Source organism: Pezoporus flaviventris, unplaced genomic scaffold, assembly GCF_033815535.1.
Source record: "Pezoporus flaviventris isolate CSIRO_AGI_PZ_B2104156 unplaced genomic scaffold, CSIRO_AGI_Pfla_v1 ptg000013l, whole genome shotgun sequence".
NCBI classification, from domain to species: Eukaryota; Metazoa; Chordata; class Aves; order Psittaciformes; family Psittacidae; genus Pezoporus; species Pezoporus flaviventris.
The window spans coordinates 23752407-23767625 of record NW_026892561.1 but is presented as its reverse complement, the minus strand read 5'-3'; the positions used below and the strand labels follow the sequence as shown (position 1 = coordinate 23767625).

Below are 15219 nucleotides of genomic sequence, written 5' to 3'. Positions count from 1 at the left end.
GGGAGTCAGAGGAACAAATCTGGATAACCAGAATAAGAGGTCAGCTTTATGGGTTAATTTACAGAGAATCCTCAGAAAATGCTCATCTGAGAAGCACAGACAAATCATCCAGGCTAGTGCATCTTGTAGAGTGGAAGGAGAAATAGTGGAAACACAGGGAGAGGAAATACTAAATACATAGATTTTATTATCTTACATTTCTTATAAATATTTAATCCATTTCAGAAAATTAACAAACATAAAAGCAACAGAACCCTTTCAGGATGAAAGTTGAGTTTGCCTTAAAAACAACGACTACTGGCAATACAGTTCTAGGACAAACCCAACACACTATATAAAATTGAAGGGCGATTTAAATAAAGGACATAATAGTACTGTACTTAAAGCTATATTGATATCCACAAAGAAGAAGGAATGTTGTAGTGTGTAGAACAGGTGTGAGGCATGCTTTGTGGAGCTGTTATTTTGTTATGCTTTTGTGCACTTGAACAAAAAATACCCTAAGGCATTCTCCCTCACCTCTGTCCTTCTGTGCAACATTTACCATCTTCAGTAGTAGAAGCAGCCAAATGCAGCTACTACACAAAACAGGCTGTCCTGGGGAAAACAAAAAGGCTCTGCATTAGTGCAGGCAAGCTCTTTGCTAGCCTAGCTGCAAAAGGCTGAGCTAAGGCAACATTTAGACCAGAGCATAACCCTGTCCTGGGGTAGATCGCACATTTCTGTCTCTTAATTAGTTTCTTACTCACCTCACTTGTGGTGTAACTTAGCACAGTCTGTCTGAATGTCAGAAGTGCCTCAGTTTACTCCCTCCACACACCCGCAGGTGTCTAGGTGTCAGTTTAAAATAGTAAGAAAAAAAGAAAAGAAAACCTTGGCTTTTGCTCAGTCCTGGATTCCAGCCATACTCCACAACAGCAGTTCAGCAAACCATGCAAGAAAATACTTTCTTGCCATTGATTCCTCTCCCCAACTGTAAAATGGTGTGACTATAATGACTTTTGCACAGCACTATATGACCCACTCAAGAAATAAGTTCTACTATGTTGGATATGATATCTAAGTAAGTTTTGTGAAGACGTAAATCATACTGTTTCAATAGTCTTGGTTCCTTCCTTCTAGTGGCTGTTTTTTTCTGCTCCATATTTAAGGTTGCTCTACCTCTCACACAAAAGTAAGGAGCTTTACACTTTCCCATGGTAAACCAGTTGATACTTACATTTGTGAACACATCGTGAGCACAGCTGTCATTGTCAGCATCCCAGAAACATCGCGCAGCCATGCTAGAGAAAGGACACAGAGTTGAGTCATCACCCACAAGGTTCACATATAAGGACCTTAGCAATCAAACTGAGATTTTTTTAAAGATAAAGGAAATGGGAAGAATTCTCCTGAATTCTAAGCCTAGATCCCCACTGCTAAATTCCACCACATGCTGTAACCCCTTCCGTATCTGGATCAAGCTTGATCTTGAAACTCCTCAGCTGTCAACCACCTGCACTGTGCAGCAGGGCTTGAAACCTCATTGCTATGGTGCTTAAGAATCTTTGACTTCTGGCCTGTGCATCAGCGGCTAATATAGCTTATTTGTTCTTGTCCTTCACCTCCTGTACCCTCATAGTACATACCCACAACATATTTATAGGGAGCTATCGTATTCCTTGGCAGACGTTGTGTTACTAGACCATGAGCTAAACTCTTCTAGTCTTCACGTATCTATACTCTATTCCGTGACCATGCTGCTGGCCTTTTTGTACACCTGCTTCAGTCCAAGCCTTACCTTGAAGACAAGCAACCAGACTGTAACAGAATATCACAGATGAGACCTCAGTGCTGCCTTGTCTAGGGTCATTGACACTCCCCTTTCCCTGCTGCAAATGCCACCTCCCTGCTTGCCCCAGTCAGTCTCAGATGACAGGGTCAATGTTTGTGGCAGAGCATGTTGTTCCTAGTCCCTAGACATACAACTCATTTTAGAAGTCTATTGAATTTAATCCTTCCCCCCCCCCCCATTTATTTAGTTTTTCCCTATTACCATAGCTCTCAGGATTACTCTGCTTTTTATTCAGTCCAGTATTCCACTCTGCCTCTGGAATACCCTGGTTTCCCAGTATTTTGCATTAATGATGTTAGCAATCATGCTTCAGTCTCGCCTCCTGCCTCCTGCAAACCAGAAAATTTTCCCAATTGCTCTATCAGCTTGTGCTGGGCTTCACTTTTCAAATCAGACCACTTCATTGAACCATTCACTGGTTCTGAAGCAGTCTGCCTGCAGAGAGACATTCCTAACAAAAGCCTGAGCAGCAGGTATAGATATTCCTTCCTGACCTCCAGAACATTGAGGCCGCAGATCTGATTACAGCTCTGCTGCACTTATCTTCTGCTGCTGGAGCACCGGCCACAGTAATAAAGATAAGCCCAGTAGATAAAGTATATAAACCTTGTAGGCTGTTCTCTTTCATTTTCTCCCTACTCACTAGTAATGGAAAACTACAGCCCACTACTGCAGCTGAAGAGGAATTCTTTTGTGCAATTGCAGTTATCTGGGGCTAAACTAGAACTTCGTCTAGGCTTGGTTCCCATTACAGTATGGTATAAGGATTATAGAAATGTAAACTTCTTAAATGCCTACCTGGGGGGATTAAATGCAAAGCAAGAATTTATGGAAATCTGGCTTTAGACAGAAGTGGGTTACCCTGGCTCTTGTGCTCCAGCCAGAACTTGAGAATGAACTGTGTGTGTGCTCTAGTTCATTGTGAATACAATTTAAAATGCCTTTCTGCAACACTCATCACAAATGCTTTTCAGCATTTCTGCTTGCTAAGAACCCCTGTACAGCCAGTTATCATGAGGTAATTCAACCAAGCACAGTCCAAGCTCTCACTTACCACTTTAAGAGAAAAGAAAGTGCTTTACACTTTATCATCTGCAGAGAGAACTTTGTACCTAGGAAATCTGGAAACAGCTTCCAAAGCAGAAAAAACCCAAGCAAGCAACCAACCAACAAAAAAAAAACCTCAACCCGAACCTGAACCCAAACCCAACAACACCCAAACCTGACAAGATTTATAGAAATACAATTAGAAGACTCAAAACTTACTTCACTCCTTCTCCTCTCTGCTCTCCAATCACGACCTGCACCACCATTTTGTACCTGTCAAATCCCACCTCTGGAGAGAGAGAAAAAAATCATAGTGAGAGCAACTACTTTTTTAAAATAGGAGCCCAAAACAGGGCCCACAAAGCTAAAGATTTCTACAAAGCAAGTGTCTTGTACAAACCTATACATTGGCAAAGCAGACAGACTACCTTGCAGCTTCATCTTCCTAGGTACAGAGTACCACGATTTTATTGGAGTTAAAGGGTGAACAGGGCATTACGCATCATCAGAAGATGCATCTAAGGCAGAAGACACCCCTGAACAGCCAGACAACTTGTCAGCATTCTACCTTAACAGCTTTCAGGAGCTGAACACATAAAAAGAATGGTGGACAAAATCCAATTTGAAGAAAGTTGACTTATTTTAAAACTGTTCTTGTGCAAAAGCATTGTAGAAATTCTTCTGCCACATAGTTGTTTCCTTTACTTCTCACCTGGGATAAAAGGCCACATAAAAGCATATGTGGGTGTATGTTATGTGTCTGCAAAGATATGCAGCTGTTTTACAATAGTAAAGAAATACTTTTGGGGGACAGGACAGATCCAGTCAGGCCATGGCAATGTTCCAGAAGCCAAATGAGAACAAGAATGTTTAAAATAAAATATAGATCCTAATGCCTGTCTTCAACAAATCAGTGTCCTGGGAAGATTCTGGTGCACTGTTTCCACTGGAGGACTAAACACTACGTGCTGGGTTCGGTAACATCCACCCTGTCAATGCTCATCAGAAATGCCAGCTAATACACTGGGCCAGTCTCACTTCAGGCAACTGTGACTGTGTTTACAGATTCCTGAAGCCAAGCCCTGTGCATATTAGCTCAGCATCAACTCGTGCTGGGACTACAGCTGCTGCTGGCTTTAAACAGATGTGTAACTCTGGGAGAAGTGTAAATTCAGGGTTCCTGCCGAGGGTTATAGTAGCTCTGTGCCAACGTGTCAGGCCAGCCCAGCAGATGGAGCACCAGCCTGTTCTCAGGAAGAAGACCAAAAAAAAAACCAAAACACGTGACTGCGCCAACACAAGTCTATGGACTTACTCCAGCAGCAAACACAAGGAAACACCTGATGGAGCCTGAAGTTTAATTCTTGAGCTCAAAAATGGTGGAGGGCATCCTGTGCAGAACCACCACAACCCTTCCCAATGCTGTAAGGCTGTAGTCACACCCCTCCTTGGAGAATGCTCCTCATTCTCTCCCCCTTTACTGCTCCCATTGAGCCTTGTTCTGATCTCCCTGCTATTCACTCTGACGTAACTCTGATCTACTTGCAGCAGGAAAATAGCAAGAATGGTTCTGCTTATTGAAGCAAGAGGCAATGAAGCATCACTTCTTCCTTCTCTCTAATGCAGCATCTTTACCCCTCCGAGGCTGACATCCCACACCAGCCAGTCTATATGAAAACAAATCTTGTCTACTTGAATTAGGCTTCTAGTTCTGCAGGCAAGGAACATATGTATATAGAACAGATTGTTTTGTAACAGTAGCCTTGAGTCAATCAGCAGGGAAAGAATAGGTTTCAAGAATAAAGGAAGGTTCTGTTAAAAGGGAGAGGACACAGTAGGAAAGAAACAAACCTCCTTACCTTTCAGTCTGTCTTTTATTGTCTCTGATAAAGACATTGTAAGCTGAGGCATGTCGTTTGGAATGTACTGTACATTGGCCAGTTTCTCCTTCAGTATTGCACGGATGCATTCCTTTACTGTGGATGATTTAAATCTATCAGGCAATAAAACAGCAACAGAAAACCCAGAAAGTTCACACTATGTGTAGAAATATGTGTAACTTTCACATATTAAAGGAAAAATGAGAAATTAAAAACCACGGGGGAAAAAAGCCCAGCTGAGATGGAGATACTTAAGCAGCCCTGCCACAAGCTGAGCACACACAAGCATAGGTGTGAAACCAGCCCCTCCAGCAGCATCCCCTGCCTGTGCTTCCCTCCTCCCCCCCTGCCCCCCCCCCCCCCCGCCTCCCTTTGTCTGGTGTCAAATTTAGCCTGGGTCCCCATAGCCCCGGGGCTCCCCCATTCCTTCGACCCAGCGCACACGGCTCCATACCAGCCCCCGAGGCCCAGGGACACCCTTCCCGACAGCGCCACCGCAGCTCCCACCTCCCCCGCGCCCCGACCCAAAGCCGCCCTGGCGTCTCTCCGTTCCCGGCGCACCCTCTGCTCACCGGTGCTGGACGCTGGCCCGCAGGCTATACGTGTTCCCGGACCCATCATCCAAGCCCAGGCCGTCCATGGCCGCGGTACCCCGCGGGCCCCCCCGGCGTTGGTTACTGTGGCAACCGCACCACTTCCGCCTCCTGCGCGTCACGCAGCACGTCACGGCGCTCGGCGCGGTGGGGCTCGCCCGTGTCCGCGGGGTGCGGGAGGGGTGGGTGCCCGCGACGTGAGCGTGGCGGGAGGTCACAGCGGGAGAGGCAGCGGCGGGGAAGGTAGCCGCGCATCGCTGGGTGCCTCCGCGCTGCCTTCCTGCCGCCAAAACCTCTGCGGCCGCAGCCCGTGCTTGCTGCCTCGCCCGGGCTTCGATGGGCTGCGGTGGCTGTGAGCTTGTCGCTGAGCGCTCCGGGTGCCAGCAGGGCAGGGGTCCTGTACCCAGAGATGCAGAGGGGCTGCGGCGGTGTCCCGGCCTCAGGAGCCTTGCTGAGGGAGTCCTGGTTCTGCAGGGGGCAGTGGCTGCCGGCTTAGGAGGGCGCTGCCTGAAGTCTTTTCTGTTAAGAAGCCTGTTCCCCCAATTCCTGCCTGTGTGTTGCTGCTGCACCCTGAGCTCCCCTCCTGTCTCTGATCCATACTTCCAAGCCATCAGTACAGAGAGACCAGTCTTGCTCCTTTCTTCCAGGAACTTCTTAAATCTTCCAGAAAGGCTTAAAAGTGTCACTCCCCAATATCCCCCCATCCAGTCACATCCTTGTGCCCTTTTCCCTGCCCACAGCTGCTGACTGTCCCAAGGAGGGCTGTTGGGCGATGGCCACCTCCTGAGAAGCTGACTGACATCCTGCTTCCTTCGCTGTTTATCTTGGTGCAGCAATCTCTGTGATGATTCTTCCTACTTGCAGTGGGTGATGCTGCTAAGAAAGGTCCCTGGGTGCGTCACCCAGCTTCACATGGAAACAGTGTGAAGGTGCACCTGGTGCCAGTGTGGAGCATGCTGCTGCTGGGATGATGCCAGCATGTGTGGTAGGACTGAGGGCACTGAGCCTCTGTGGGCAGGGTGCTACCTGGCCTTGCCACTTGGGAAGCAGGAGGTTTTGAGTTTTGCTTGGGATGCACAGATGCCTCTCAACTCATGCTAGGTCCTGCCCCAACCTGCTGTGAGCACAGGTGGGTTGCTGGGACCCTGAGCAGCAGCAGCATCTCCTGATTTCCACAGGCTTTAGCAGCACCATCTGCTAGAGATGGTCCATGGGAGCCCTTAGTACCTTTAGTAGCTGGGGATGAGCTCTGCCTGCCAGCAGAACAGGAACAGCACCCCGCTGCCATGCCGAAAGTGGTGGTGGCCCCAAGCCATACCTGTGTGGCACCCTTGCATTGCAGTCACCATCACCCTGCCCAGACCCTGCAGATTTCCGCTTGCTAAAGGAACAGTTCTGTGCCTCCGCTCCATTCCTCCGTTTATTCGCTGCTTACTCACCACCCCAGGGCTGCTGGTGCTCATGCAAATTGTTTGCACAGGCCTTCCTAATTTCTGAGAAGTATCTGAAAGACCTCACTGCTCTCCTTGTTTATTTGCAAGCACTATTAACCATTTCCTCTTCCTGCCCCAGCCTGCTCCTCTCCTGCCTGGGTCAGACCAACAGATGTGAATTCAGTTAAACCAGCAGGGGAGGGATCTTTGGGACCTGTGGGTCTCTCTTCTTCAGCCTCTTTTGATGGTAAATTGTGTTCCCCATCTCATTTGGGAAGCTTTGCTTTCCTTGGGCTTTGAGGACATTCAGCTCTGTCCTTCAGCTGGCTCCATCCCAGTTGTTCGATCATTGCTTGCTTTTTCATCTTCCAAATTTTTTGTGCATGTTATATACCCCAGATGCTTTAAAGCCATTTTGGGACTGATGCTTGATCCTTTGAGGTGGTTCTGTGCCCCAGCAGTGAGGGCTGCAGGAGACCAGGGTCTTGTCCAGGTCTCAACCGTGTCAGTGGGAACCTTGCCAACATATTGGGCAAGCTTCTTGTTGGGGGAAGAAGGACATTGTGCATCAGAAAAGTGGTGTGATGTTCTCACTGAAGTTCCTGTCTCTTAGTTTTGAAGAACAAACTGTTTTCTCCTCCTTCTTCCTCCTCTCCCATCCCTTCATTGCAGGAGTAGAGGAGTTTGAACTTGGTCAGAGTATGCTGGTGGGACCAGGCTGCCAATAGGCACCCCATGGCTGCTCAGACCCTGCCTGGCTGCCCAGTGCCACATGTCCCCCCAGCACCACACTGCCATGGGCACTTCATGTGAGCACCCATGGATGCCTGTGAACCCAAGACCACCCTTTTACTTGTGAGCCAGGCTGGAGCTGAGGGTGTCTCCTGTGGTCCCTGCCTGCTCCATCCGTGGGAGATTTCCCCAGAATTGCCTGTCCCCTCTGCTTGGCAGCCGTCTGCCTATGTGGGAGCACATGGGAGGGGAAGAGGCCAGGACTGGTTCAGCTGATCCCTGCCTCCGTGGGGAGGAAGCTGGGGGCGGGAGGCAGATGGGTTTCCCTCTGCAGAAGAGATGGGCATGTTTCATTTCCACCCCAGCTCCTGCTGTGCACATCAGAGAACAAGCCGCCGCTGTGGGGAAGGAAGCACAGAGAAGAGTTGGGGTGGCACAGCGCATCTGCCCGGGCAGAAGACTGACTGGCTCGCCATGGCTCTGGTTACCTCGAAGATGACGTGGGGCAGCATGGAGGTGACCTTGATCAGGCTCTGCACTGTCCTGCTCTGCTGTGGCCCTATGCTGGCTGGCTGCCACCAGGGTAGGTACCGGAGCATGGTGTGGTTGCGACACGGCTTGTGTCATTCACAGTCAGCGGAAAATGTCTATGAGCTGGGAGCTTTGTAGTTAAAAATAGCTCTGGCATCAAGGAGGCAGAAAACCCAAACCTTTTGGGTACGTGTAGCTGAAGCAAGTGGAATGGGGATGCTTGGGGTAGAAACAGGGTTAAAGGATGGAGAAGGAGACAGGGTGCCAGCCCATGATGCCAGCACCTGAGATGTGCTATGGGCACAATTTGCTCTGTCTGAGGTTTGATGTTGAGCCTCTGGGTTTGCCAGTGCCATGCCAGGTCTGGGATTTTCTGCTCTGGGTCTCACAGTTTCAGGCTGCGCCTCCTGGTTTAGACTTGAGACTGAGGGAGTCAGGGTCCTGCATGTACTTTTGCTCAGGGTGAAGTCTGGAAAGGAAAGGGAGCCAGAGAGGAAGGAGCGCGTCTGGGCAGACCGATCAAGAGCATGGTTTCATCAAACCCTGTCCCCACTTCCTCCCAGCCCATTTCTTTCTATGGTCACTTTGGGTGTTTTCTGACCCAAGGGTTGGTGCAGGTCTGGGTGTCCCTTGGAGCAGATGTTACCTTTGATGCTGAGAGGGTGCAGGGAAACATGTAAATCCAATCTCTGCTTTCAGAAGTCCTCTAAGTGCTTCACTCGTTGCTGGCAATGGTACTCATTAGGAAGAGAAGACCCAAGCCTGCAGAATATTTTCTGTTAAACACAAGAAACCCAAAACACTGCAAAAACTACATCTCTCAGTGTGGGCACCTACCTATCAGTGGCTGTTTCTGAAAAGAGAAAAACTTCTTAATGACAGGAACTTTTCAAACCACTGGCAGTTTGAATTGCTTGGTCAGACAACCCATATGAAAAATGCTTCTTGCTTTTTATTGTTCCAAACCAAAGTTAATGCAGCAGCTGCCTTATCCTGCTGGATGGAGCTGGCTGAGCTGGGATGTTGTGAGCCTGGTCTGTGTTAGCAGCATCCCCACTGCCTGTGTGGGATGACCCCAGTGGGTTCACAGGACCCCCTGGTGTGGTTGGCTAGCTGCTCCTGTACATGGCAGGAGCTGGAAAGGGATGGTTACTGTAAGCTCCAGGTTCCTCTGCCCTTTCAGATGGTCTCAGGTGGGAGATGGCAAATACAGTGCCCTGGTCAACCCCTGCCCATGTTGTGTCCCAGCACAGTGGGCAGACCTGGAGCACCCCACAGGCAGCTGGGCACACAATGGTCTGCACTGCAGGGTACTGCCCCAGTCCAGGACTGAGTCCCGGCGGTCCCTCTGCTCACTTTCAGAGGCAGAATCAGCTGGAGGAAGGATGACTCAGACATTAACATACAGTATAGATTTAAAAATAATACAACACCCTAGGTCTGTTTTCCCTGGTATGGGGAACCCTGGTTCGGGGTTAATTTTACGTAGCCCAGAGCAAAATTTGCTCTGCTGAAACCAATTCTTGGTATAGTTACTTCCCAAGGATCCCCCTTCAGCTGGCAGGCACAGACTTGGGAGGGGAGAGACAAGGGCTGATGTCCCTGAAATGTAGAATGATGCCGTGGACTGGCCTTGCATTCCTGGTTCCCAGCAGGGAGTACAGCTGTTCCTGAGACCTGTGCCTGCTGTAACCATGTCTGTGCCTTGTTTCCTCTCTTCCAATCAGTGACCTTCTTCCCAGCAATGTTAACTCTCCCTGCAGGTGGCTCAGCCACCTTCTTCTGCAATATCTCCATGGAGAACGAGTCCAGCTCAGAGTACAGCCTCAATTGGTACAAGGAGACCAACCATAGCCAAGCCCAAAAAATCGCTGAGATTGGCCACCAGATCAGCCAGATCAACGGCCAGGTGAAGACAGAGAAGTACCTGCTCACCAACCACACTCCTGCCTTCAAGCTTGAGATCCTGAACCTCCACCAGAACGACTCAGGCTCCTACTTCTGTGGTCTGATCACCTTCTTTGAACACAATAATGTGATGGAGAGCAATAGATCCCAGCTGGTGGTCACAGGTCAGCCTGGGGACTGAGCTGATGGGGACACATGGTGCTCTCAAGCATGCTATAGCCCCAGGGCATAAGGCAGACACTACCCTGCTGGGGGAGGACCTGCTGTGGATCAGGGGAGCGCAGCTCTGTCTTTTCCCCTTGCCTTTGCATGCAGGCAAGTCCTCCCATATCCACACTGGCTGTCCTCCCATATCCACACTGCAGCTGGATCTGGTCCTGAGGCCAGAGAGCGCCATCCCACTAGGGTTGTTCTGCTAGTGATGTTGTAGAGAGGAGCAAGTCCTGACTCATGGATGGTGGCAGGAGACCGGCATAGGGAGATGCTTCCACTCACACATGGAGGCAGGAGACAAGTATAGGGAGCTGCCTTCACCCTAAACAGCCCCTTTGGGGATAGGGATTGTGTTTGGGATGGTGACCAGACCTCAGACCCCTCAAACAGTTATTGTAGATAGTGTTGTTGCAAAACCATGCCCTGGGAGGGTGTCGTGGCCCCATGGAGTGGGAGACTGAGATCTTGCAGCAAGATGTGCCATACTCTTGCCTGGCAATGTGGGGGCTTTGTGAGGCTGAAGGTGACCTTTTATAAAAAGGAAAAACACTGCAGAAGTCACTTTCACAACATCTCTTCCCAACGTGAGCTGATGCTGTGCTGGCCCGAGCACATGGTAGCAGTGGAGAGACTTGTGGAAGCCGTGTCCTCCATGGGCTCTGCCTGGCAGGGAGTCATGCTGCAGGACTGCCTGTGGGTGCAGAGCAGTGCCCTGGCCCTCTGCACCCCAGCTCTCAGCGGTGTGGAGGGATGGCAGGGCTGTAGCAGCCTGCCCGGGACCAAGCCCTTTCAGGGGACAGCCCCCATGTTCCCTGGTTGCCTTTCACAAGGACTATAGAGCCCATTTTACACTCCTGACTTGCTGTCTTGTTCCCACTTTTCTGGATGGCTATTGCAGCAGCCCCTGAGAAGACGAATACTACTGATGAGCCTGAGACGGAGGAAAGCAACCCCCCAGACTATATCAAGGCCATGCTCCTGGGGATCCTGTTGCTGGCTGGGGTGGTTATGCTGCTGATCTTTGGCTACCTCACCATCACATACAGGAGAGGAGGTATGATCCCCTGCAGAGGCCATGCTGTGCCGAGGGGCTGGGTTCTGCCAGGGGACCTTATGGGTGATGCTAATCCAGAAAGCCCAGCTGGGACCTTGGGGCAGCCAGATGCCTGCAACTCGCTGGGTACATGGGCTAGTTCAGTGTGCTAAACTCAGCTCTAGCATGCCCCCATGGGACAGGTATCTCCATGCCTAGGGGAGAAGGGTGCTTTTGGACCCTGCTTGCCCTTCGTAGAGACCCCAGACCACATGGTGTGGCTCTGCGCTGCTCATTAGTGTGGTCTGTTAATGCTGTAGGAGTCCCTTCCATATACCTTGTATGGGCACCTTGGCACTCTCATCACCTCCCTGCTGTGAGCACCTGTGGGGCTTTCCCAGGAGTGACCCCTGAAGAATCGCACCCCACTAATCCTAATTAAACCCTGGGCTGGTATCACACTTGTCTTTGTAATGCTCAGTGTGTTAGACCCCAAAGGGAGAAGAAGAAAGTGTGGTGCAATGGTTGTGGTGTCCAGTGCTCTTGCAGGACATGGGGACTGGGTTAGCCTCAGATGCTCCCGCTGTCTTGGCACGAAAGCATCTGCTAACCGAATGTGTTACTTTGCAGATGTACAGAAACCACAAAGTAAAAACGCGCCAGCGGTGAGTTTTCTGTCTCGGATGCCCTGCCGTGCTTCAGGGGAGTGTTGTGGCATCACTGGGGTGCAGGGCCTCCCTTTATCAGCCTTTTACAGGCTGTTCGCTTCTTCTGTCTTCTCTGATGCTGCTTGATCTTTTCTGCACAGCTACAATTGCTTTTCTGCACCTGCAGCACAGCCCATCACAAAATTAAAGTAACTGGGATAGGATAGGACCTCTCTAGTTCAACCATTGCTTGAAGCGGGCTTATCTTTTAACAGTGGATTGCGTTGCTGTAGAAAATGGGAAGAAATGTGCACTGCCCCCTCTCTCTCCCCAATATATTAAGCTAAAATTTATTTTGCTGCAGCTAGTGTCTGTCTCCTCTCTTTCTTTTGCCAGGCACCTCCAGGAGGAGTCTTGCTCCATCTTCTCTGCAACCCCATTAGGTAGCTGAAGGCGGCGAGTAGGTCCCCTTTGCTCCCTGTCTCTCTGAGCCGAGCAAACTCAGACCTGTGGTCTTCTCATGCACCCCATGCCAGCTCAGACAGGTGGGAAAAGGGCTCCTAGCGCCACCCTGCCTTCTATGACTGGGTAAGCAGGGACCCCAACCTGCCTGCAAAGGCAGAGAGCTGAGATCACATGGCCTCAGCAATGACCCCAAGGCTCACGGTCCAGTTTGTCTTGGCAAATGCTATCCCAGGTCTGTGTGTCTTTCTGCTTTGTATTGCTCTTGACCTTGCCCTCCTGGAATGCTTCAGAGCTGGTTTTGGCACTTGCTGTAAAAAGAAGGTTTGTGCTGGGGATGGCAGGTACCTCTGGATGATGAATCACCCCAATGGAATTTCCTTGCAGAAGGAAGAGAAGCCCCCTGTGGTGTCTGTGTCCACTGTGGACTATGGTGTGCTGGAGTTTCAGTGTGACCAGCACATGCAGGTCCCCCCGGAGACCTCACCAGTTGACCAGACCGAATACGCCACCATCATCTTCCCAGATGAGAAGCCTGTCACATCAGAGCCGGGGAAGAAACACCCAGACGAGAGGATGTGGCAGCTGCAGTTCCAGCCCTGCTGAGGGCTGGGTCCCTCCTTGCTTGAGGGGTGCAGGCAGGGACAGGCTGCCCTGGCCCCTCACTCCCACCACAGGTTGTAGACGGGAAAAGTCCAGTGTGCCAGGACTGGAGCAAAAGATGATGCTGCTGGACTTGACACTGGACAGTCCTGGCTTTGGTGGGACCATGGCTATTGGGTGGGTGCCAGGAGACAAGGAAGGTCCCTGCAGGGCTTCTCATGCTACCTCTTCACACAGGGCAGGTAGGAGGGGCTGTGACAGATCAGCGATGCCAATAGGTCTGTCCCAAAGGTGATTTACAGCATGCGTCAATTTTCTGCCTCCACCTGGGATTCTCTGGAGTGGACACGCTCCTTCCCTCACCCAGGTCTGACTCAAGCATGACTGTGGGAGGAAATGCTGGAGGCCAAAGTGGGAGTGGATCCTGGGAGATGCTGCTCAGAGGAGCCCGGGGCTGAGGGATTCTCCTTGCCCAGGGCAGACACTGCCTTCTGTACGGCTATTTAAAGAAGACCCTGGGAAGAGGGCAGCTGGCTCTCCTCCTGCCTCCAGGCACTTCCCTCCTCTGCAAGGGGGGGGAAATATCCCCTTGTCCCTCCCCTCAGTAGGTGGGAGGTGGATATGGCTCAGGGGGTGAATAAAGGGTTTCATGCAGGGGGAGTCTGTTGCCTTGTGATGGCAGGCGTGTGGGCAGCCGAATAACATCTCTTGGCGGCGTGCAGGTGAGAGCCGGGAGGCGGCAGCATCTGTTGTGGTTTCTGGGCCTCTCCATGCCATACGCAAGCTGCTCTTCCATGAAGCTGCTCTTTATAATGCAGAGAGAGGCTGCTACTCTTTTTCTTCCTCTGCTGTATGAGCTGGTTACTGGGATGCAGCTGCAAACCAAGTCCCCCCTTACCAGGCTCACCTCTGGGCACTTGCACAGCCCATTGGGGATGAGCATCCCTTGCGGTAGCCATGGGCCTGGCTGCCGTAAGCCAAGGCAAAGCTTACAGCGTGGTGCTCTGTGCAGCTTTCTGGCTCCAAACTTCCATTATCCCTCTTGAAAGCAATGCTGGGGCTGTGCTGCCTGCCAGAAACAGAACAGAAAGAAGTGACACCACTTGAGAGGGGAGGAACACTGGTAAGGAGTGGTTTTGGAGGCAGCAGAGACCTACTGCAAGACCGGAAAACCCAGAGAGCAGTTACTTGCATCTCATGTTTTAGCAGCACTGTCAATAGGTTTTATTTCCTTTTATCCCCCATAAAACCAGTGCAGCCCTGTGGGTGCCAGACTGGGTGCTGGGGGAAGTGGTGAGGCATGACAGCCACTGCAGTGTGTCCCCTGCGGGGTGCTGGAAAGTCCTCAAGAAACCTCCAGAGGGGACCAGATGGGATGAACATCTGTGTAGGATGGCTTTCACCCTTCCTCAGGGCAAGACAGTGGTTACAGTGGCCCCCCCTTGGTCACCAGTGCTACTGAAGGCTCCCAGCAGTAGCTCCCACATCATTCGTTCACACCAACGCATAGCTCACCATGTCAGGGCTTTTCTCCAGCCAGCAGCTCCACTCCTTGCCCTGATGGCTCTGGCAGAGACCTGCAGCCGGCCGGGCTCAGCTCGCCCGGAAAGCCAAGGCAGGAGGTGGCTGCAGCGGGTGAGAAGCAGGAGCTCAGTCAGCAGTTTTGCTTTTGGCTTTCCCATCAGAGGTGACACCAGCGAGAGGGTGGGTCCTGCTTCATATTTTCCGTCCTGCCTCTCAGGCAGCAGAGGTGCCAGGTCTGCAGCCTGTCCTGCTCCCTCCAGCTGTGGGACCTGGAGGAGGCTCTTTTACCTCTCACCTTACTGAGAAGTCCCCAGTTCTGGCTTTACTAGTTCCATCATTTCACATTCCTCCTTCCCCTGCCCCTGCCCCTCACTCCATATCAAAGCCCTTCTGCTTTTGCTTGCCACTGCACCCATACCAGTTGGCTGCCCACTATTTGTGCCAATTGGAAGGTTTATGGCCCTTCCCTCCACTCCAAATTAAGCAGAGACCCAAACTCATTTGCACTTAGGATGCTAAAATTTGTGTCAGGTTTTCTGGGGGAGCTGAACTGACAACCTGAAGTCACAGAATCCTAGAATGGTTTGAGTTGGAAAAGACCTCAAGATCATCCAGTTCCAACCCCCCTGCCATGGACAGGGACACCTTCCAGTAGACCAGATTGCTCCAAGCCCTGTCCAACCTGGCCTTGAGCACTGCCAGGGATGGAGCAGCCACAGCTTCTCTGGGCAACCTGTGCCAGGGCCTCATCACCCTCACTGTCCTTTGGCTTTCTGTGC

The 15219-nt window shown here is 51.0% G+C and overlaps 2 protein-coding genes across 6 annotated transcripts; one reads left to right on the top strand and one right to left on the bottom strand.

Annotated features, from left to right (window-relative positions):
- Positions 1-167: 167 nt before the first annotated feature.
- On the bottom strand, positions 168-5460 carry DYNLT2B (dynein light chain Tctex-type 2B). Of its 2 annotated transcripts, none has more exons than XM_061452195.1 (5): positions 5334-5460; positions 4741-4874; positions 3101-3170; positions 1220-1283; positions 168-597 (listed from the first exon to the last, which is right to left on the bottom strand). In XM_061452195.1, exons 1-5 carry the CDS (start codon positions 5399-5401, stop codon positions 550-552), a joined length of 384 nt encoding a protein of 127 aa, XP_061308179.1. In that variant the 5' UTR covers positions 5402-5460; the 3' UTR covers positions 168-549. The 2 variants fall into 2 exon arrangements, with proteins under 2 accessions (XP_061308179.1, XP_061308180.1); XM_061452196.1 differs by having other exon boundaries at positions 4741-4857.
- A 413-nt stretch (positions 5461-5873) lies between these two features.
- Positions 5874-13560, top strand: PDCD1 (programmed cell death 1). Of its 4 annotated transcripts, XM_061452192.1 has the most exons (7): positions 5874-6247; positions 7885-8102; positions 9778-10122; positions 11070-11225; positions 11835-11869; positions 12248-12294; positions 12701-13560. In XM_061452192.1, the coding sequence occupies exons 1-7, from the start codon at positions 6225-6227 to the stop codon at positions 13209-13211; spliced, it is 1335 nt and encodes a 444-aa protein (XP_061308176.1). In that variant the 5' UTR covers positions 5874-6224; the 3' UTR covers positions 13212-13560. The 4 variants fall into 4 exon arrangements, with proteins under 4 accessions (XP_061308176.1, XP_061308178.1, XP_061308177.1 ...); XM_061452194.1 differs by lacking the exon at positions 5874-6247 and having other exon boundaries at positions 7771-8102; positions 12248-12311; positions 12701-12815; XM_061452191.1 differs by lacking the exon at positions 5874-6247 and having other exon boundaries at positions 7791-8102.
- Positions 13561-15219: the final 1659 nt, after the last annotated feature.

Bases quoted from the DNA above. Each gene is read 5' to 3' on its own strand.
- PDCD1 (XM_061452191.1), top strand. From the start codon at position 7,859: ATGGGCATGTTTCATTTCCACCCCAGCTCCTGCTGTGCACATCAGAGA. The intron at 8,103-9,777 runs GTAGGTACCGGA...TCTTCCAATCAG, and splicing joins GCTGGCTGGCTGCCACCAGG to TGACCTTCTTCCCAGCAATG. The intron at 11,226-11,834 runs GTATGATCCCCT...GTTACTTTGCAG, and splicing joins CATCACATACAGGAGAGGAG to ATGTACAGAAACCACAAAGT.
- DYNLT2B (XM_061452195.1), bottom strand. From the start codon at position 5,401: ATGGACGGCCTGGGCTTGGATGATGGGTCCGGGAACACGTATAGCCTG. The intron at 4,875-5,333 runs GTGAGCAGAGGG...ATTGCCTGATAG, and splicing joins CGGGCCAGCGTCCAGCACCG to ATTTAAATCATCCACAGTAA. The intron at 1,284-3,100 runs GTAAGTTTTGAG...TCCTTTCTCTAG, and splicing joins CAGAGAGGAGAAGGAGTGAA to CATGGCTGCGCGATGTTTCT.